Raw genomic sequence first — 23573 nt, forward strand, 5'->3', positions numbered from 1 at the left:
AATTTAAGGAAACAGTCATGTCTCTAGAGTGGGAGATACATTCTTCTAGTAGCCTAATATTAGGAAAACTAAGTGGAAAACTTGCTTTTGCCTGTCTGCTTTCACCCCTTGCTGGTAATTGCATCTATTTCGTTGCTGCTACTGTTGGTGTTATTCAAAAATATGGGAACTGAGCCCCGTTTCCTGATACTGACAATGAATGCAAACTGAAAGCAAGTGACTTTCCAGGAATCCTTAAGGACGATGAGCACCAGACTGAATCTTCTGAGGCTTCTAGTCTCACACACTAGGCACCTACTGGGCTCACAGGCTCTCCACAAGGAAGGTAACCATTGCTGGACGATCCAGCACACTATTTTATGATTATTGATCATCCTGATGTGGAAAAAAAAAAGGTAAGGAGTTCCCATGATCATTAGTACTGTTATTGGGGATCCAAAGTACTCCGAGGATCAGAAGAGACCTTGTAAATGTTTTCTGAGATCTGAGGCTGATACGGCATGCATTAGTAGTTATGGTTTCATTAACTCCCCAGCAAATATGTAAAATATAAGTAAAGAAAGGATGTAGCTGAAACATATTGCAACATGCAGAGCTATCCTAGAAAGTGCTCATGGTTTTATGCTCATAAATCTCACTGAATTATCAATGAGCATGTGACAGGCCTGGGAAAGCCACCTCAAAATGGAAAACTTTGCCTTCCAACCGTCATTCTTAAACTATACTAGTAGAAACAAAGCAACAGGCACGGCAGGGAAGGGTGTTAGGGGGAAGGCCAATGGAGGCCTAGGGAATAGACATCTTCCCTTCAGACTTTGGTGTGTGAAGGGAATCCCCTGTTCCATAATAAACACTGATTAAATATCCGCAAGCACTGTGCCTGGCTGCTGATATGGGAGCAGGAACATGGCTGTGCCCTGCAGGGAGCTTAGAAAGCGTGTATATGGCTTCCTACGGTGCCCTTTCTGAGATCTGACATGGTGGCTTCAGAGAATGAAATCAATGTCAAATTTTCTAGGTGTGCCATCAGAATTCCTTATGAACTGAACACACACTATCAGCAGCCTCAGTGCCAAGCACACAATTTTATAAAGTTTCTAAAGCTTTTATGCGACTCGGAAACTAAAATGAAAAGCTTATTAAAATTCTCCTAAAAGCTAACCAACCAGCCACATGTGTAAACAGAAAAAACACACGACTCCTTCTGTAAAACAATTTGAAATGAATGGGAACCCTTATAAAGTGCAGTCGTACTCAGTATGGACTAAATTGTAGGTATAAGTCAAGGCTGGTGCTTTTCCAGGCAACCTGTCATGTTCTTAAGCACAAGCTCCACCCACACCGGCAGGCTCCACCCACACCGACAGGCCCCACCCACACCGGCAGCCTCAGAATGTCACTGCCCTACAGAGCCTTCTCCAGACCTACACAGTGACTTTGAAAACAAGTTAGTCGCCACTTGTCTTAACCTGATTGTCACTGTTAGCAGAGACTGACACAAAGGATTGGGAACAAGTCATTCCTTTGGGAAAGACTTAAAAGAACAGAGTGAGGGATAGACACAGAAGCCGGACCAGAGTGAAATCCAATTCAATGATGAGCCGCAGAGTTGCTCACTGCCTTGAGGACCCCCTGGGATCGGAACTAGGACTTTCATGGAGCCTTGGGCCCCACATGGCAGAAATGAAAGGGAGGCTACTTATCACATCTACCACACGTGTGCCTTTTAGTTTCTTAACCTAAACCAAGAAAGCATCCAGTGGTTGAATCCCTGAATTCCCTTTGTCACATCAGCTTCACTGTCTTTCTTATAAATCCAGCGAGCCCTTCATTAGCAGGAATGACCAGGGCCAGAGATGAAGTCAGAATGCCACAGGAAGCTTATTTTGTTCTGGAAATGACCTTTCTAGGAACACTTAACATCTGGAGATGTCACGAACAGTTTCCAGCTTTCCTCTTTTCTTCAGTAGAGTTAATCCAGAATTCCACAATGAAACTGATGTGCCTTTCCTAAGAGGTATCAGAACTATCAGAACATGTATGCTCCAAGTGAGAGCAGTCTCCGTCGTGCCGTGCAGTTGAAAGCCTGGCCTACTTCATCTATCTATCTGTCCTGTCCAGTCCCTGTGATTAGGGGGCATTTTTGTCTCTGTTATAACAATCCTTATCCTTAATACATACTCCCAGGAGAAAGGCAATAGAGACATACTACATGTAGCACCTTTTCACCATAACTCCCATTTTCAATGTGAATGCAACTAGCCTGAACTTCTTCCCATGGAGGTACCAAATTCATCATCGCTGCTTTGACTTTGAGGATGTTGGATCAATTAACATAATTAATTGATTATGAACTACATCCCCAGCCAGGTGCTCAAATTAAATCTCCACTTATAATGTTTAACAGCAAGGAAGACGAGGAGAAGCAGAGCAGAGAGAAGAATCAGGCCACCTGCTTGCTCTGACTCAAAAGCAGGGGCGTTGAGCCTGGCCAGAGAATAACTTGTTCTGCTCACTGGGCTGGCACGAGGCGGCCCACTCTTGCAGAGACACTGCAGTGTGGGCTTATGGTTGGACTAATGGTATACATAAGTTGAAAGCCAATAAGAATTAGGACAGTCTAGTAAAGCCTCTTCCGAACGAAGAGTGAGAATCTCCAGGCACTGAGAATGAGGCCTATAGCCCTGAAAGCGCCATCCATCCCAGAAGAAGGGACTAGATTTAGAAGTGCATCCTTCCAGGCACACTGGGATGCACTCATATCTGATTTATATTAACATATATTCCCAGGAGCTAGAGGAATAGCTCAGTGTAGAAAGTACTTGACTCATATGCATAAGGACAGAGTTTCATCCCTAGATGCTCTATGTGAATATGCCAGTCATGGTACCACATGCTTTAATTCCAGTCCTCGGGGGCCGGTTAGAGTGTCATACAAGAGTTAGACAGCATAGCCGAAGCACCAAGCTCTGTATGGTGAGAGACTCTGTGTTAAAAAGTATTTTAAAAAACTGAGCAGGAGCTGGGCGGTGGTGGCACACGCCTTTAATCCTAGCACTTAGGAGGCAGAAGCAGGCAGATTTCTGAGTTCGAGGCCAGCCTGGTCTACAAGTGAGCTCCAGGACAGCCAGGGCTATACAGGGAAACCCTGAAACCCTGTCTCAAAAAACAAACAAACAAAAAACAACAACAACACCAAAAAAAACAGAGTAGGAACTGAGGAATAATACTGGACATAATGCTTTCTCTGTTTCTATGTTGTCTCCTCTGTCTCTCTCTTTCTGTTTCTCTGTTTCTCTCTCTCTGTTTCTCTCTCTGTGTTTCTATGTCGTCTCCTCTCTCTCTGTTTCTCTCTCTCTCTCCTCTCCCTCTCTCCCCCTCCCTCTCTCCTCCCTCCCCCCTCTCTCTCTCTTTCTCTCTCTCTCTCTCTCTCTCTATCTCTCTCTCACACACACACACTAAATACATGAAACAAATGAACAAATCACTATAAATTTTAAAAGTGTTTACTGTTAATACATTATTCCCCATTCCACCCCTTGTGTGTAGGAAGCTGGGGTGTAATTGGTCTTAGGGTGGGACTCAAGCACTGGGCTTTTAAACTCTCTGAGACAGTAGATACCACACAGCCAGTCCTGAGACAGAGATGGCCTGGAGTGTGGCCAGGTCCACTGTCCTCTCTCAATGTTCCACTACGACATGGTAATGTGCTCTGGCCTCCCTGCTGCTGAATCTCTGGCTTTCCGAAGCAGAAAGTGTTAACTGGGTCAGCTCTGTGCAGAGCTTTTGTAGTGCAGACAAATGTCAGGGGACAGGCATTAAATGAAATGTCACTGTAAACTAAGGAGAATTTGAACCCAAGGCTGCCAGGTGAACGGGGGCTCCTTTTAAAGCTGACAGTGGTGAGTCGCCCGAATCCACAGTCATTTGAAGAGAGATTAGTTTGGCCTATGGATATTTCTGCAGCAGTTGTCTGAAATTTTCTTTTAGAACACTGAGGTCCCCTCCCTACCGCCTCCACACCCCTGCACTTCTTTAGGTGTTCTACCTGCAACAACTAGATCCATAGAAACAAATTTAACCCTCTGGAATTACTCTCCAAATACATTCAACATTTTGGTTCAAAGTGCTACAAATAAAATCAGTGCTCTAATTCTCAGCGTATGGGGCAGACCTTAGCCATACAAGGACACCCTGAGAAGCAAGCATTACACAGTCAAGGTGGCTGTGGCCAGAGGAGAATTTAAAAGAAAGTGCTTCGAACTATTTTTAAAATAAAATGCATCCCACTGGGACTGCAATTGCCCATTGCCGACTATTCATAAATCAGGGAACAAAGAGAGGCTTCATATTCTCTGTCTTTTGGCCAAAGGAAAAGAGAGAGAGGAAGAAGAAGAGATGAGCCAAGAAAACAATACAGCCCACCTGACTCTCTCTGTTGATTCTTTTTCCTTCTTGAAAAGATGTTTCTGTCTTGGGGAAAATGCATTAAGCATAATGCTCACAGTAACTTCGGCAAAATATTCCAAATATTATAAAAGGCAGTTGAACATTATTAGATAAGTCTGTGCTGCAGTTATTTTTAATATTTCTGTGAACATTTGATATTTGCTCTGATGGTATGGCTAATGGAGACCTGACTGGAGGTAGAGTGGGGAGGCAGGTAGCTCATGCTGGAGGAGTATCGAGTCCCTTGGAAGAGGGAGAGTCAGATGTGGCAGCAGAGTGTGAGCTTGTAAGGCGAGCATGCCAATGAAGGTGCACATGGAGTGAATGAGAACACAGATTCATTCTAGGGGACACAACAGCCCCCTCCCACCATATCTCTAGGGATGCTTCTAGGATTGCCAGAGCTGAAAATTAAATTATAAGCCTCAAACATGACATTGAAAATGTAATATTTCCTCTAATACTATCAACGAGAGGACACATCTGTTGGAGGGACAGTACTAGCCCTGAACCCAGCCTGCAAAGCATGATGAAGCAGATCCTAGCCACTGCGCCATCTCTCACGGCGCATGTTTCCTCAAGTTTCCAAGTGTCTCACTGATGAGAATATATACTCTGCAGTCTTCCACATATGCAGCAAAGGAGGTTCCTACAGATGTCCATTGCAAGCTGCAGCAACAGCCTAGGAGGATGGTAGTGTTATTCTGTCACAAGCACCCAGACATAAGGACCTGAGACTGTAGTTCAAGATGTAAGCACCATGCCCTGCTACAGAAAACACTCATGGTGGCCTCTCACCCTATAGGATATAGTGGTGCCAGGTTGGACAGAGAGTTGAACAAATGGACAGGCAATGGTGTTTGTTCTTGTGCTTTGAAGTATACTCATGAGAAGGGACAATGATCCGTGAATTAAAAAAAAATCCCTTTCCATATGTAAAAGTAGATCAGCTCAGAGTACTTTACTTAGCTTCTATTCATGGTGAGTCTCAGTAATCTATGCCTTTGTCAGCTAAGTCACTCTAAGATAACACAAAGACAACCCATAAAGGCTAGAGGAATGTGGAAGGCACAGAATGTCACCAAAGAGAAACCCCACAGTTTAAGCCTCTTGGTGTGAACAGGTTTAGAATAGGCAGAGATTTTGTTGTTCTATAAGGAAGAGAATAGAAGAGACCATTTGATTAGTTTCTCTCCCTCTCTACCTCTCTCTCTCCCTTTCTCCCTCCCTTTCTGTCTGTCTCTCCCTCTCTCTTCCTTCCTCTCCCCCCCTCTCTCCCTCTCCTTGTCTGTCTCTATCATTTCTATCTCTATTTCTATTTCTTCGCTTTTCTTTCTCTGTCTCTTGTCTCTCTTTCCCTCTCTTTCTCCTTCTGTCCCCCTCTCTCTCCCAACCTCTCTCTCCCTCTCATTTTCTGTCTATCATTTATATCTCTACTTCTATTACTTTGTTTTCTTTCTCCGTGTCTCTGTGTCTGTCTCTGTGTCTCTGTCTCTGTCTGTATCTCTGTCTCTCTTTGTCTCTCTGTGTCTCTGTCTCTGTCTCTGTCTCTGTCTCTGTCTCTCTCTCTCTCTCTCTCTCTCTCTCTCTCTTTCTCTCCACACACACACATTGTACCACTATATCTGAAGCACTAGAGATACTGGGCTCAAGGCACATGTTATATCTGGGAGCCATGGGTTTTGCCTTTCAACTTTCTACATCAATGTGTGAGTTAAATAAAACACACTTTGGAGGCAAATATAACCTGCGTCAATAGCATTTGTGACTTCTGTTTTAGGAGATAAAAATCAAGCCTACTCTAATTATTGAGACAGGAAATAAAAGTGATAGAAATGAAGCACAGCCAGACACAGCATGTGAAGGCTTGGGAGGCGGTTCCAGTCCCCCACCAAGGTTCTTTTCTTCTCTCCTTTGATTGTATGAGTCCTCATGGGATCTCCTTATTTTTTGACACATTTTGCCAAGGTGATCACACCAAGTCTCAGGAGATTATTAACTATCAATTCCTACATCTCTATGTGGCTCAAGCGTTCTCTCCAGGATATCAAAAAAATTGTACAGATAACTGCCTGTTAGACATCATCACTTGCATGGTGTAAGAACAGTTTGAGTTCAAAGAGTCACAGTCTCACAAAACATCTTAGCCGGCAACCAAATTCATCTTCTGTTTTAAGCCCTGGGGATTAACACCAACATAGAGAGAATGGAAAGAATTGATAGCCAGCAACATCTACAGCTCTCCTCAAATCCTCACCTGCTTGTCCAAGCCCAGCACTTACCAGAAAGTCTTGTTTTAATCTTCTACATATATTTAGCTTTTTCATTAAAGTTACAAGCTGGCAGAGATAAAATGTATGCTCACTTGTACACACATTTACACACACACACACCTCTACTCTCAAATTTTGGCTTATTTAGCATAAGGTAGAGAGTAGACAATAGTCTGTGTTTTTAACAATGGAAGACACTCAATACCATTTTCCTAGTAGCTTTCCTTGTCATAAGCTCTCCATGAGCTATTCTGTCTATGTTTTTGGTCTTAAAACAGGCAGGGATCTAGTATGATTGAGGAGCATACTCCAAACACTTAAAACATTCTATATTTACATGAAGGTTCAAGTCTGCCATTCCAGAAAAATTAGAACAAGCAATCCATGCACCTGTGCTTCTGGGGTTATTCACAAGCGTTGACCTTTCCAGGCCTTTAAGTAAATGCAGCATCGTAAATGCAGCATTTTCCTGACAGGTAGAGAGAGCAGCCATCGCCCCAGAGTCCCTGAACAATAGAGCTGTCTCCATTTCCTCAACACCCTGAAACCCCAACAGTGCCATCCCTCCCCGTGATCGTGATCCCAGTTTGGGCCAGTAAGGCTTGTGTACTTAAACACAAAATCTCTAAACTTAACCTTTAGCAATCCTGTCTCCCTGGAACATTCTCTATAAGGAAAAGCCAACACAGTCATCTTTAAGATTTTACATACCTATAAAGTTCATTTCCCTCTACCATCCCAACTCTTTCATCTCCACACATTCAGCTAACCTTGATTTCTTTAAGTCTTTAGGACAACCAAACTCAGTTACTGCTGCCCTTTGCATCTGTTTTTTGTGGGTTTTTTTGTTTGATTAATCACTCTCTTATATCCTGGAAGTCCCATCTCTTCCTTGATGCTCAGGTATATGCATGGATGTTTGGCAGAGGCCACATCTGATGTATACTTTCAGCATGGTGTCTCTTCAACCATCCAAAGTTTTTCTTTGCATAGGGCTTATCATAATACATCGAATTATATGTCTATTACATATTGCCTCTCTTAAATTGCCAGCTTTTGTTAGGTGGGATTTTAAAAGTTTTATTTAGTGGTTTTTTTTTCCACGAAAATTACAGTTTTGTATCATCATCATCTTCATCACCATCATCATCATCATGCAATACAGAGAGATCATGGAGGCTTAGTCATAGAATCCCTCAGACATGGTAACAGGCCAAGACCACTGAAGAAGGCAGAAGCAATGTTAGCCTCTGCTAAGAAGTATTACCTAGAGGTGACAGGATATGTTGAAAGCAATCTTTCAAAGGCATAGTTTAGTCTTGCAAATCATAACCAAGCCCTCTAATCTTATTAAAACCTAGAGGTTGCTCTGTGCTGCTGAGCTAAAGTGCTGTGCTTTTCCGAAGAGGACCTTTGCAGCTATTGTTTTAGAGTATTCCAAAAGGCTACATGGAGGGATTTGTGGACAGGAATGCTTACAGGTTCCCAGCGTATGCAAGGTATGCAAAGTACCTTTCCCGATGTGATGTCAGCTGAACCAACACAGATAAATCTCTGGAGCTAGCCAGTGGATCCTGAATTTCTGGTTCATTAACATGGGCTACATTTATGTTATGCCAAATTACACAGAGCAAAATTTATTGCACAAATTATTTTAAAGATCTCAGAAGTGAGAATATAGCTTATAAAATACTCAGATAAACTTAGCTTAAAATGCGTATGTATGTGTTTACACATTTGCAAAGCACATTAAAGTGTTAGTGGCATATATTGCCTCTTTTTCTCTTTTAGAACTGGCTGAATTTAGGAAATCAAACTTTCAAATATCCAGTTTTCCTTAATTCTTTATTTAACCCTGACCCAAACAGTTTGATATACATAGAAGAACTCAATCTTGCCCCCTCTCAAGAGACTTGAAACTACTAACTGGAAGGAAAGGCTCTTTGAGGAGTGGAAAGTGAGGTGAATCTTCTGGTCCCCTGGGCACAGCTTGACACTGAAAGCAGCCAGTTCTGTTTAAGTAACCAATCTTTTTCTTGGTTACCATCTGGGGTTAAGAGGTTGGACAGACAATAGGTGACAACTGCAAGGAATGGCAGGGGACCTTCACTGACAGGTCAGCACAGATTCTGTGCTGGACATCTTCCTATGGCTGAGTTAGTACAATGGTATTGGAGAAAGGATCAATGCCAGGAAGTCAAAAAAAGAGTGGCACATATGGAACAGAATTGCATAAAAGGATTATAGATCATGAGGGCTGGGGATTGGGGGCAGTAATGACTTCTTATATGATTAAGAAGAAACATTTTTATGCACATATCCACAAAGGCTTAGAAATAGGAGGTCAAACCACTTTCCCACCAGCTTTTGAAAGTTTAACAATTTGGTTTTTGTTTATTGGCTCAAACAGAACTTGAAACCTGTCTCCACTTCTTATGTGCCTGACCTTAGATAATTCATTTAATTCTTCTGTGACTCAGTTTACACACACACACACACACACACACACACACACACCAAAAGGAGCTCACAACAATAACCACGTCACAACATTATTGTGAGCACTGAGTTTACACAAGCCAAATGAAATATTTGGATTGGCATTTAACACAATGCACTCAAGGACTGATAGAATTCTTTTCATCCTATTGCTGTTGAGTGTTAACTAACGCAGTGCATTCATCCTTGTGGAGCCCAGAATGCAGACAAGAGGCATAGTCCCATAGCTATACAGAAGCATGATGAATGCAGGTCTGACTCCTCAGGCTCCTGAGCCATGCAGAACAGCAGCATATCACACCTCTCTGCACCCTAACTTCACACTAAAACAACAGCAACAACAACAACAACAAAAGCAAAACAAAACCAAGCTCATGAAAACTGCTCGGGAACTTAGCTGACCTCCATATTCAAAGTAGAACCTCTTTCCTGAGAGGCCACTGGGCTTGGTGCAACCAGGTGACAAGGCTGCTGCTTGTTTTTGTCATGAATATTCACTCCAGGACCACTTGAATGCTATTTAGTGACTTATTAGTCACTTACTAATTACTAATTACACCAGCGGTTCTAAGACCTAAGTTTTCCTCCTTCACACCAGCAGAATGTGCCCCAGTGGAAGCCAGACAGGTAATTTACATGTCTCTCCTTTAGAGAAGAGATAGCATTAGAGAAAGGTACAGAAGGAGTCTGTGTTGAGAGTAAAGCAGGAGCTGGTTGACAGGATGTTTTTCCTGGTGATGCTTAGCCCTTTTCTAAGGCCACGATGGGACCTGTTCTCCATTTGATCCTTTAGCAGGCCAGCTTGGGAACCCAGATAAGTTAGGACCCTGGACCCCACATCATCTTTTATTGGATGACAGTTCTTTTCTACAGGAGCATCTGGAGAGTCCTCCACGTGTGTTTGTCAAACTTGCTTGTATGTGAGAAGCATGTTTGCTTTCTGCTCAGTGTCTTGGGTTTTAAATAAGCAGAATGCAGGAGCTGATCCCGCTAAGATCCTCCCTCACGTACCTCTGGGCTAATAAGTACTACGATGATCCTGCACTTTGATTTCATGGATAAGAAAATAAACTGTAAAATGCATGACATTTAAAAAATTATTGTTATTACTGAGTATCACATTTATTTTAACCCTCTCTGTAGTGGTTCCGTCTCAAGCTGCATGTGCCACATGCCAGATTGTATCTCCAGATACTCCCCCCTCCTTAAATATGCGCTTATTTACTTCCTGCAGAGTTCAATTTTAGAACCCATCAAAGTAGATCCACTCAGCCTCTGACTACATTTTCATGCATAAATTCATAGATGCCTTCAGAAGGAATTGCACTTACATATGCAAATACTTCCCAATGCCTTCTCATTTCTACTTTTGGACTGCACAGTTTTTTTTTTAATTCATGCAAACACATTATGCAAACAAATATGGACTCAATAACAACACACGGCATGTGTGAATTGCTAATTGCAAAGCCATGAGCTTGATACGGCCAAGCTACTTTCGTTATTATCAATGGTGGAGGGGCACGTGATGAGATAGGCCGAGGAAAAGCATCTTTGAAAATAAAATCCCAGCACTTGATTTTGTGGGGTGTAAATATTAATAAGGGGAAAAGGTGACAAGCAAATCCTTGGTTCAACAATAATCTGGAAGCCGCAACTTCGTGCATGATCCAGAAGCTGGAGCCTGCCTTTGATGGGGGTCAGGAACAAGAGCGTGGATTTCAGCCTGGAATTACAGGAAACAAAACTGTTCTCTGTAGCACAAAAATGAAACAAAAACTCTGAAAGGAAATGCATGTGTGTTGCCTCGTCAAATATTTGACTTTATTTTGGCGATGCCCTTGGAGTTGATGGCAGACATCCTAATTCCTCCATCTTAGTAATGTGTGCCCTCTGCTCATTAATTAAACTAGGTCTCCTTACTTTTGGCCCCTCCACTTCCCACTGTCCACTACATAGGGTCAGGTGTAAGCTTAATGAAGTAAACTACACATTAAAATTGCTCACAGATCAAAGACATTAGAGTCAGAGCAATCAAATCAGACAGCCTTGTTTTCTTTGAGAGTATCAATACATTATATTTTCATGAGGATGGTACAAAAAAAAATAATAAGACTAGAGATCAAATAAAAATTGTTTCCTATAAACATCTACAATGGCAACAAAAGCAATTTTTAACTGCTTATTGATTTCTTTAAAAATATTTTGTTAAATATAACAAGAGCTTGGTTAATAATGGGAGTATTTAATATGTTTCAGAATAACATCTTGACCTGTACTTTCATAAATCTCGGGCACTATGCTACTTCAGTATATATGTGTGTTTTTTCTATGAAATAATAATAATAATAAAAAAGATAAAATGTAACAACTTAAGGGAACTAAGAAGCCAGAATGGAATTCCATGTCTAGGTATCTCTTTCAGAATTAAATTCATTTCAGTATTTATTGCTGAGCACACAGAAAAAGAAATAAAGAATCAATATTACAAAATAAATGATGAACTAACCCTGCTGGACAGGGCCAAGCCCCTGGGTGCTAGCTGTGTGACCCTACCTAGTGCAGTTACTGCAGCTCGCGCATTCCCTTTTAGTTTGACTGAGCTATTAATGTGACCGGTGCACGCTCGGCTGCTATTGGAGAAGAAAGGCACAGAGCAAGTGCAACTGACACTCTGACCTCAGCACTGCTCGGCCTCAGTTCACAGGCCTAGACAAGTGACCGTGGAATTCTGCATGGATACTGGACACAAAGAGGAAACCGACTGTTTGTGTCTCAGAGAGAGGCCTTCCTAAATAAACCAAGACATTAAAATAAAAGCGAGGTTTGGTGAACAGGAAAGGGAGCACCATGTGGGTGGAGTCGGATTAAAGTGTTAATGTTCCCATTTACAATCTTAAACATGGAAATAAGAACATAGAAATCAGAATTAGCATCACATTGTGTGTGTGTGTGTGTATGTGAGTGTGTTTGTGTGTGTGTGTGTGTGTGTGTTACAACTTACTATATTTTGCCAGGAAGTTCTCAAATGTCTTCTAATAAGTACATGATTTATTCAAAGTGAATATAATTGAGTGGAGCCGTCAAAATGAGTTCTTAGAGGTTTGGAAATCTTCAAAAAAAAAAAAAAAATAGTGTGAAAGCCTCATATCCAGCAGCCAGAACGTTTCTATTGTCTCGGGATACCTTTTATGAAGGCAAGGACCTGTTTCAAGTTACACCTTAGGAAACCGCAATTCTCTGAAAGCAACTTCCATATTGCTGAGCAATCTAGCAATAACTAAAAGGAACTTTTCACCCACAAAAGTTAGAGAGGGCAAAAGTTTGTTTTAACTATGAGTTAGTTGTGTAGTTGCTTGCACTTCAGTTATCACCATGAGACAGGGCAGGTCAGGAATGGGGACCGACCCTAATGGGTGGGGCAGAGTGGGGATATGAGCCTATCGGGTTGAGGGGGTGGGAAGGTGCTGTCTACCTTGTCTAGAAAACTCATCGGATTCCCGGTGCACCAGGTCTGTGACTCGGTTTCCGTAGTGCATTCTGCTGTCATGGTCATAAGCCTTCAGGGTCTCGCTGGAACTGTAGGACTTCTGCGTGGGCACACGGCAGTCCTCACTGTCCAGAGAGGAGCTGGTATAGCGACACTCCTTGCCACAACGTCCCCTGGTCAAAGAGCGATGTCGCCGGTCCTTTACATCCATTATTCCAGATGAAATGGAACACCAGGACTTTCAGAAAAGGGAAGCCTGGAGTTGTGGCACCTGTCACTTTATCCACCTAGAAGCATAAAAATGAAAATAGATGGCTAAGTAAGTAAGTAAATAAATAGATAAATAAATAAGTAAACAAATGACTGTGATCACAAGCAATGCAGCCTTCAGATCTGATTCCTGTGGAAATATAGATGGGAAACTACCCAGCCAGCACACCTTCTTGGCAAAAGCTTAATATATACTTAAACCACCAGACTACAAACAGCTCTAGACAATATATTCATTTTCTTACTATCTAATTTGATAGATTCAGGGGAAGGTAATAACAAAAACCCCATCTCCTGATTGCATGTACACAGATGACAGGATCATTCTGTCGCTGGAGTGGGCCATCTAGTTATGAAGTCGATCAAAGCCAAGTCGAGTTTGCTCTTGTTCATTGCAAGTTTGCTGGTTTTCATTTTGCTTTTTGTATGGAAGGATTAGTGAGAAAATAAATACCAAATTAGGAAGAAATGTAGGAAGAAGAAAGGAAGATGGGGGAGAGAAGGATGAAGGAAAGAAAAAGTAAAATACAAGTGGCCATTTAGAAATATTAACGATTTACTGTGATTCCAGGTTACTCATCCAATGTTAAATTGCTGCAATGGACCTGGAGAAAAATAATGTAAGGTGCTGATGACATGCAAATTATCTTCTCCTGATCTCCCCCTTCCTCTCTCTCTCTCTCTTCCTCTCTCTTTCTCTCCCTCTCTCCCTCCCTCCCTCTCTCTCTCTCATTGTGTGTGTGTGTGTGTGTGTGTGTGTGTGTGTGTGTGCATTCATTAGTAAGTATGAGTGCAATTTCACATGTACCAAACATGTAAAGGTCAGCTTTGGATTTTGGTCTCCTCTTGTTTTTTTCTCTGTTGTGTACCCCAGGTTAGTTGGCCCACAGGCATCTGAGTGTTCTCTAGGCTCTCTACCTCCTATCGCACCAAGCCCTGGGAATATAAATGAATGCTCCTCCAGTGTCCAGCTTTACATAGCTTCTTGGGATTCAGGCTCAGGTCCTCATGCTGACAAAGCTTATGCTTTGCCTACTGAGCTATCTCCTCAGCCCACCCCTGATTTCTTCAATCAGCCTTCAGTCAACTCTAATCAGTGTTTTCTCCTTTGGAGATCTGTATCTGAAAAGAGCTGGGCACTTCTTCCCAGTGGTCAGTCAATAAGGGAACTTACTGAGAAATGTGTATCCCACATCACCACCTGTTCATTAACCTAAATGTCCACTGCCCCTCTCAGTGATAAGATGCCTACTACAAAAAGGAAAATAATGTGGAACTGTGCATGTGATAGGGAAGTAGATGGGAAGGAGCTTCCCTAACATATGAACTGGCCTTTGGCTTCACAGTGTGTACCAAGTATCACTGAGAAAACATCCAACCTTCTGCTTAGCAAATAACAACAGAAATGCTTAGGCACTCCCAAGTTGCAAATGACAGCTTCTCATTGATTTTGTTTGCCATGCAAAATAGCATGAACCACAGAACCAGAGCCTGGACACAATGGACCAACACAAATTTTAACTGAACTGGAAGATATAACCCAGAGCCGGGGTAATGATTTTTCTCCAGGCTACTGTTGCTCACTGCCTCCTCAATATGTCAGGAATTACATAGGGACCAGATCTGTAGCTCTCAAGCCCTCTGCTCTTCATTAGCTCTTTAGACACTGAAGTACGACATCTCTATGTACAAAAAGGCTAAGCTGCATGCATATTAGTATAGACAGCATGGAGCCAGAAGCACTAGAAATGAAGTCATTCTGCCTTTCTCTTTCTACACAAAGACCTTTTCTCTCCAGGATCCTCCTAAACCAACCATTCATATACTTTGTCAACACTTGCCTGAAAACTAGAGAATTCTGTTTAACAATTAGCAATGATCAAAAGAATGCACACCTGTTGCAAAGTCCAAGAATACGAATGCTTTGGCCATAGTTGCTTAGATAATAAACCATATGGTTTCCTGATGTCTGGAGTCCCCCAGTCAGCAAGTTGAGAGTCATACAGTAAGACCTTAGGACCTTTGTGAAGGACACTGATATTGGTATGGAATATTGTATTGCTATAATCAATTCAATTATCATTATATTGATGCAATCTCCAGAGGCCAAACCCCTTGTCCTTAATTTCAGCATGGTTTTGGAATTCATGCATAGTCTATTTGAGTGTGTGGTCATTGAAGTGTGGTAGATGCCAATCTAATCATGGCCACTCACTAGCTAGTGAGTTACCTTGTCTAAGCCATGCCTGGCCCTTGTAATTTGGTTTATCGGTCAGTCAAAATTGAAAAATCACAACATCTACTTCACAGGGATTTCATAAAAATTAAAAGTGTTCCAGTAAATTTCCCAATGTGGTATCTAGAATGTGATAAAAAGCTTAATAAAAGCACATACTTTATTTGCCTGATTATTAAAAACTCAAGGTTGCTATATAGTCAGAGTCTTGCATAAGACAGTGTGGAAAGAGAGTGGACAAAACCAAGAAACTATTCTTGTTCAGGTCAGTGCTTAAACTAGACACTGATCAATGAATCCCTCAGACCATGGTATAGAAAAATAAGAGAGGGTCACCAACACTAACGGGCCACAGGTGGTTTGGCAGATGAAGGTTATTGGTTTATTTTATAATTTGCTTCTGTTTTGCTTCACTGCTAGTTTTTTCTTGTTAATATTATCACTGTAGCAGAGCTGAAAACTCCCAGATTTATCTGTTCCTCCTTGCTTTGTGATTGTGTCAAAAAGGTTCTCTCTTGCTCTTGTTATGTGTGTGTATATATTTGTACACATTTTTATTTTATTTTGTAAAACCTGCCCAAAGTGGGAGGCTAAATGTTTGTCACTTGTTAGCAAAGTGTATGGACTTTGGGTTTCAACATCTCTATATCTGCCTTCGACGTGCAGCGTCCTTTCCTGATTACATTCCTTTTCCTCAACTCACTAGTATTAAGCTGAGTTGGTTGGCAGTACTCCTGAAAAAGTGTTAGAAATTTACATGCAATGAGGCAAAATTAGTGACATTTTAGGGAAGCTGAATGTCTTAAGGAACTAGGCAGAGTGAAATGAGTGTTTATTTGCCTTTGGCTGCAAATTTAAAAAATTGTCAATATGAAAAACAACAAAGCAAGAGAAACTATATTAAAATCTGAATCCCTGGCTTCTCTTTTAAGAGTCAGGGGTCAGGAAAATGCTTCTAGATAGATGAGATATATATGTATGTTTGCCGATTCTCCTCATAAAGTATGAATGAAAATAATAAAGCTAATACATAAAACAAGTACAAGAAGAATCAGAATGGAGTAAAGAAAAATATACCCAGGTGCCAACCATGAAGCAGAACAATTTCTTTTTGCCATACATTTCAGACACGTGCCAAATAAAAAGGAGAAGGAAAAACTGGCAGAATTAAGTCAGTGCCTTTTCTTCTGTACCAAAGGCTATGAAAAGGTCATGCAATAAAAAATAAAGACTTTACATTTCAGCTATCCTATTGCAGAAACCCATCGGTATGGGGGGTATGGGTGATATTCTCATTTCTACATTCACCAAAAGTCATGATGCCATATCAGTAAGGAATTTCTCTTGAAACAAAATGGTTTCAAAGAAGGCCAATGTGATGGTTTAAATTGGTTTGGACCCCCCCCGACACCCGCACCACATAGACTCATGTGTGTGAATGCTTGGCCTGTAGGGAGCAGCAGTATTAGGAAGTGTGGCCTGGTTGTAGGAAGTGTGTCATTGTATGGGTACGAATTGGGGTTTCTTATATGCTCAGGCTATGGCCAATGTGACACATGGTTTCCTTCTTGCTGTCCAAGGATCAAGATGTAGAACTCTCTTTTCCTACAGTACCATGTCTGCCGACATGATGCCCTGCTTCCTACCATGATGAAAATGAACTAAACTTTTGAAACCTGAAGCCAGCCCCAATGAAATGTTTTCCCTTTTAAGAGTTGCTGTGGTCATGGTATCTCTTCACAGCAATAGAAACCCTAGCTAAAAGGGCCATCCATATAGTTCTAAGATTTTCATCCTTTTTCAGGACATAATGAAGCTCATTTTCTCAAAGAAAATATGGTCTTCTGTCCCACAGTACAACATGTTTCCCAATGGACACCAGATAGGGAGAGTTGTAGTAGAAAGTTGAGGGTTCCACCATCCAACAAAAACAGGGAACCTTCCTACCCCTTGCAGCATACCTAGATACCAAATATGAGGCAGTACCAAGACCACTCTACCACAAACACCCAGAGAAAATCAGTATAGGTCTATAATCTCCAACTGTGTACTACAACCAGCTCCTTATAAGAAATTCTGACATTTTACAATTTAACTTAGCATGGAATAAAGGAGAGAGTCTCTCTTCCCTCACCAGAGCACAGTCATAAGAAACTAAATTTCTACTTTATATAAATATAGAAGGTTTAAATAAGAACTTGATGCCACTAACATCATAGAACAACACTCTGTTAGTATAAAAACAAAAATCACTTGTTTTACAAAGAAGGCATGTGTTACACGAGAAATAGAAATGCCACTCAACAGAGATCAATACAAAGATGACAGTGATGTTGACATTGTCCAATGTAAGTTTTTAAACTGATTATTATCAGATCGCTTTATTAAACAATTAAGAACACGCTTAAATGGGAAAAAAGTTAAAGTTCCTTCAGAGAAACAGAAATTCTCAGAAAGTATAAAATAAAGAAGTTCCCTCCCATTATGAAAACACACACACACATATACACACACACAGAAACACATACACACACATAACAAAGGATAAAATATGATTGTATCTATCTATCTACTATCTCTATATCATATATATAGTCTATATCTATCTATATAAAAGTGCTAATGTAAAGCACATAAAGGACCCTCAGAATAACACATAGCTAATGTATGTGTCATGAGAGTCCTAAGAAAAAGAAGTAATGAAAACTTAGAGAAAAAAGTAACCAAACTCCCTCCATACTTAAAGAAATCATTAAGGTGTATGGCACTCAAGAAGTTAATCACAAAAAAAAAAAAAAAAAAAAAAAAAAAAAAAAATCAAACAAGCCAATAAAAAATGGGGTGTAGAACTAAACTGAGAATTCATAACTGAGGAATCTGAAATGGCTGAGAAACACCTGAAGAAATGTTCAAAGTCCTTAGTGATCAGAGAAATGCAAATCAAAACGACCCTGAGATTCCACCTTATACCAATCAGAATGGCTAAGATCAAAATCTCAGGTGACAACACATGTTGGAGAGGATGTGGGGGAAGAGGAACACTCCTCCATTGCTGGTGGGATTGCAGACTGTTCCAACCATTCTGGAAATCAATCTGGAGGTACCTCAGAAAATCAGAAATAGATCTACCTGAAGACCCAGCTATACTACTCTTGGGAATATACCCAAAAGATGCCCAATCATGCCACAGGGGCACATGTTCCATTATGTCCTAGTGGCCTTATATTCCTAGATGTACCATGACAGAAGAATGGATACAGAAAATGTGGTTCATTTATACAATGGAGTACTACTCAGCTATTAAGAAAGAGGACATCCTGAATTTCACAGACAAAAGGATGGAACTCAAAAATATCATCCTGAGTGAGGTAACTCAGACCCAAAAGGACACGCATTGTATGTACTCACTAATAAGTTGATATTAGACAAATATATATATATATATATATATATATATATATATATATATAAAGTACAGAATACCTGAAATACAGTCCACAGTACTCAAAAAGGTCAACAAGCTTAAGTGCCCAAGTGAGGACATCTCAGTCCCACTTGGGAGAGAGAAGAAAGCAATCACAAGTGGGGAGGGAGGGAGGGAACTGGAAGGTAAAGTGGATGGGGAAGGGGGAGTGGGGAGGAGAAGAGGGTAACATGATCAGGTATTGGATAAAGGAAAAGAAATGAAGCCCTGAGGGCCAGTAGAAAGGATGTAAACAGGCAACCTCAGGAAATAGGAGGTTGGGGGGACCCTCCAGAATGCATCAGAGACCTGGGAGGTGAGAGACACTCAGGACTTAAAGTGAGGGACCTTAGATGAAATCTCCGACAGTAAGAAGAGGAACTTATAGAGCCCACCTCCAGCAGGAAGACAGGACATCAAGTGAGGGATGGGGTTGCCATCCCATAGTCACATCTCTGACCCATAATTGTTCCTGTGTGAAAGACTTACAGGGATGGAAATGGAGAGGAGCCTGAGGAAAGAAGGTACAGCAACGGGCCCAAAGTGGGATCCAGCTCAAGGTGAGGTCCCAGGTCTGACACTATTACTGAGTCTATGGAGTGCTCACAAAGAGAGACCTATCATGACTGCCCTCTGAAAGACCCAACAAGTAGCTGAAAGAGTCAGATGCAGATATTTTAACCCAACCAATGGACAGAAGCAGCTGACCACTGTTGATGAATTAGGGAAGGGTGAATGAAGCTGAGAAGAAGGGAAATCCTGTAGGAGGACCAGCAGTCTCAATTAATCTGGAGCCCCAAGATCTCTCAAACACTGGACACCAAACAGACAGCATACACCAGCTGATATGAGGCCTCCAACACAAACACATACAGTAGAGGACTTTTAGATCTGTGTTCATTCAGAGATGATACACCTAACCCTCAAGAGACTGGAGACCCCAGGGAGTTTAGAGGTCAGGTGGGGTGGGAGGTGGAGACATCCACATGGAGAAAATAGGGTGGGGAGGAGGTATGGGATGTGGAACAGTCGGAGGGTGGATGGGGGGGGGGATAAAATATGGAGTGTAAAAAAATAAATTAATTACAAATAAAAGCTGAATGAACCCCAAGCAAGATAGCTCTAAATGCATCCATGTGCAGATGTATCATACATATCACAGTCAAACTTCTGAAAAAAAATGAATGCTGAAGAAAATGCTCCAGAAAGCTCTGAGGAAAAATGAAAAACAGTGTAGCTATAAGGCTAAAACTTGAATGAACCTACAATACTGTTTGAAACCATTGTGAATGGGAGAGTTACCACAATTTATTTCAGGACATGAAAAAGAAGTTCATCTCATCACATAGTATCTAGTGAAGATATGTATTTAAAAGATAAATTCATGCAGAAAAGTATGGTAGTCCATCAGTAGCAGAGCAACTTAGAAAGTGTGGCTAATTCGTTAAGTAAAATATAAAGGATTCCATAAAAAGAAGAACCTGAGATATCAGGAAGGATAAGTGAACACAAGAAGGAAAAGTGTGCATGAGTGAAATATTCATCCTTCTTTCGAGGATTCCAAATTATTTTTAATGGTGGAAGAAAAATATATTATCTCTGATATGATTCTAAATGAATTTTGAGCTCATATTTAAGAAATTATTGTAAAATGGGAATAGTAAAGGGATATTAAAACAGCTAAACTTTCCACATATAACTCTGGATAATAAAATATGAATGAAGTGCACTGTGAACACACACACACACACACACACACACACACACACGCACACACACACACACATACAAATGCACACAGAGTGACTATACAATCTGTCCAAAGTGATGAATTCAAGATCATTACAGAAACATCAAAATGGAATTCTCAAGGTTTACATTAGCTCACAATAAAGCTGGAAGACGAAAATCAAATTAAAAATATGGAGAATGGAAGAATAAACAGACTATAAAAAATGCCAGACTTAGACCCTAACAAAAGAATAATTATATTCAATATACATGGTATTAATATATTAGTTAAGAGATAGAGAATAGATGAGCACATTTTAAAAAATACCCAAATCTATGCTGCCAATAAGTCACTGCAACTATGAGAATATGGGCATATTAAAAATAGTATAGCATGCAAATATTAAAATAGAAGAATGACTAGATTAATATTACATAAAATGGCCTTAATAGACAAAGAGGATTTCCAGTGTCAGAGAAGAGCATTCTATGAGCAGAGAAGGATTAATTTTCTAAACATATGTCAGTTCTAAGTAAATGTGTGTTTAAAAGACAGAGCAAAATACATGCAAAAGAAAAAAGGAAGGAACAGAGAGAACTGAAAGAGAAGATAAGCGAAATCACAACTATTATTGGAGGATGCAGTGGGTAGAACATTCCTATGAAAGTCATAAAGGATACAACAGAAGACACGAAGCTCCCGAGTCTAACCAATAACTGATCAAGAATTCTTCAGGAGTGACTGTGCAACTTCAAGACAGCATCTGTCCTGGACAATAAACAAAGTCTCCAAAATGAAAAGGTAACTTACACCCCCTACATTATATGCTCTGAAAACTAATGAAAAACAGTCAAACTAATGAAAAGCAGAAGAGAAGAACATCACTTGACAACTGGACAGTTTTCTAAATAACCCAGGGATGAGATTTCAAGACAAGTGAGCACCAGCATTAAAGTTAATGAAAATGAAACCTTAACACATCCAAATCTGTGACAAATTATAGCAGGGAGGAGAGGGAATTATAGAAGTATAACTACACATTCGAAAATGGGGACAGCCTCCAGCTGGGAGTGTTAGCTTGCATGGCCAGAACTAGGAAAAATAAAAAGGCAAAAGTATTTTCAAAGGAAGAAAAAGAAATACCAAAGAGCTCCCCCTCCCCATCAAATCAATAGATTTGAAAATCATAGAAACACAAACTAAGGTAACATAACTACACTTAAAAAAAGATTGATAATACGGACCAACCTTTAGTCAGAGTGGCAACATTTAGAGTATACAAGTTACCAACAGGTGCTGCTATACACCCTACACATAGGCACCAAAAAATGAGAGGGTTTTGAATATATCACAATTAAATCTGCACGCTATAAACTAAGACAAAAAGGATCATTTTTTTCAGAACACTCAAAGTGTACACTTTCACCTATTATGAAATATCCCACTTGACCAATCTTACAGTTAAATACTTACTTTTAATTATGTAATTTGCAATAAAATTAAGCAGGTGCTGGTGGTTTCAAAATGTGTAAGGAACAATTAGAACCAAGCTCAGTGCCTCTCTTGCAAAACTGAAGAAAGGGAAGGACTTTCTAGTTCATTTTATGGAGTTGATTACCCTGGCACTCTAACTAGACAAAAATAGGAAGAGGAAGGAAGGAAGGAAGGGAGGAAGGAAGGGAGGGAGGAGGGAAGGAAGGAGGGAAGGAAGGAAGGGAGGAAGAAAGGAAGGAAGGAAGGAAGGGAGGGAGGGAGGGAGGGAGGGAGGGAGGGAGGAAGGGAGGAAGGAAAGACATAGGGAGGGAGGGAAGAAAAACGGACAGGAAGAAGGAAGGAAATAAGGGATGAAAGGAGGGAAGGAAAGGATGGAGTGAGGAAGAAACGAAGGGAGAAAGAGGTTAATGAAAAGAGTAATAATCTTTATATTAGCTAAAAGAATTCAGTAATTTATAAAATTATTGCACACTGTGACAAACAGGGTTATTCTGGTGATGGGAAATGGAGCTGTAGCTAAAGATCGGAGAATATAATCCATCATAGAAACAGGCAAAGGAATTGTAATTGTGTGACAGTAACAATCATTGAAGAAAAAATAACATCTGGCAGAAGTCCCCATCCATTTATAAGACACACACCCTCAAGAGCAAAAATAGAGGGGACTTCTTCAGTTGAAGCAAGAACAACTATCCACAAACCTGACATGACACTCAGTGGTAGCATAGTCCTTTGTAAGGATAAAGATAAGGCATGGAAAACTGCTCTCCCGTTGAGTGCCATGCTATCAGAAAACAAAAGTCATGACACTGACCATATTAGCAATGGGCATAATATTTATGCAAAACTTTACAAAATGTAGAATAAAATGCTAGACCATGTGTAAGTGTGCCAATGTCACAGGAATCAAACTAAACATGAAGTAAATACTTGTGCTTCAATCCTCTAGCCATAAGCACACGCCTCCTAGAAATCAAAGCACGATGCTGTTTACCATCACCCAAGTGCAAACGCGAGAGGTAAATTTAACAAGACAGACACAGAAATTACATTCTGAAATGATATAAAGCAGGGTGATAGGAATTAAGTGATTAAATAAATAAATGGTGATGTGTATCAGGTTATGGGTTGGAAGACAGAACAAAATAACAGTTCTTCTCAAATTAATGCAGAAATTGAATGAAGTTCATACGAATTTGCAGGAAAAAACATATTTAGACATCGAGAAGATTGTAGTAAATTTATGCTGATAGGTAGAAACTAGGTTTTTGTTGTTATTTTGTTTAGATTTTTGTTTTTGTCTTTGTTTTGCTCTGGTGTTTTGTTTTGTTTTGTAAGAATGTGAACAGTCTCAGTCTACTCAATTTAAACTTTAGGGATCCACAGCCATTAGTAGTAAGGACATGACAGAGGGACAGAGACATACAATAACATACTAGGATCGTGAATCCAGATTCATACCCATACAAATATGCTTATCAACTCTCTAAGAAAGACACCAAAGCCATTCAATAAAGAAAGCTCCTGTGGTAACATACATTAGATTGGTAGATACTCACTCGAAAAACTCACTTCTCCTTTCTCTCATTTTATTCAAAGAACAACAGAATAAGTGTTAATGATGTAGAAATAAAATATAGATGCTTCAGAAAAAATTGAGAAACCAT

The 23573-nt window shown here is 40.5% G+C and overlaps 1 protein-coding gene across 10 annotated transcripts in view; it reads right to left on the reverse strand.

Annotated features, from left to right (window-relative positions):
* Tenm2 (teneurin transmembrane protein 2) overlaps positions 1-23573 on the reverse strand; it is a 1239808-nt gene that overhangs the window by 933870 nt on the left and 282365 nt on the right. For all 10 annotated transcript variants that reach the window (XM_031353724.1, XM_031353722.1, XM_031353721.1 and 7 more), the window contains exon 3: positions 12697-12998. In XM_031353724.1, the coding sequence (XP_031209584.1) occupies positions 12697-12922 (226 nt within the window). In that variant the 5' untranslated portion in view covers positions 12923-12998. The remainder of the gene's footprint in view (positions 1-12696; positions 12999-23573) is intronic.

Source organism: Mastomys coucha, unplaced genomic scaffold (genome assembly GCF_008632895.1).
Source record: "Mastomys coucha isolate ucsf_1 unplaced genomic scaffold, UCSF_Mcou_1 pScaffold5, whole genome shotgun sequence".
Taxonomy (NCBI): Eukaryota; Metazoa; Chordata; class Mammalia; order Rodentia; family Muridae; genus Mastomys; species Mastomys coucha.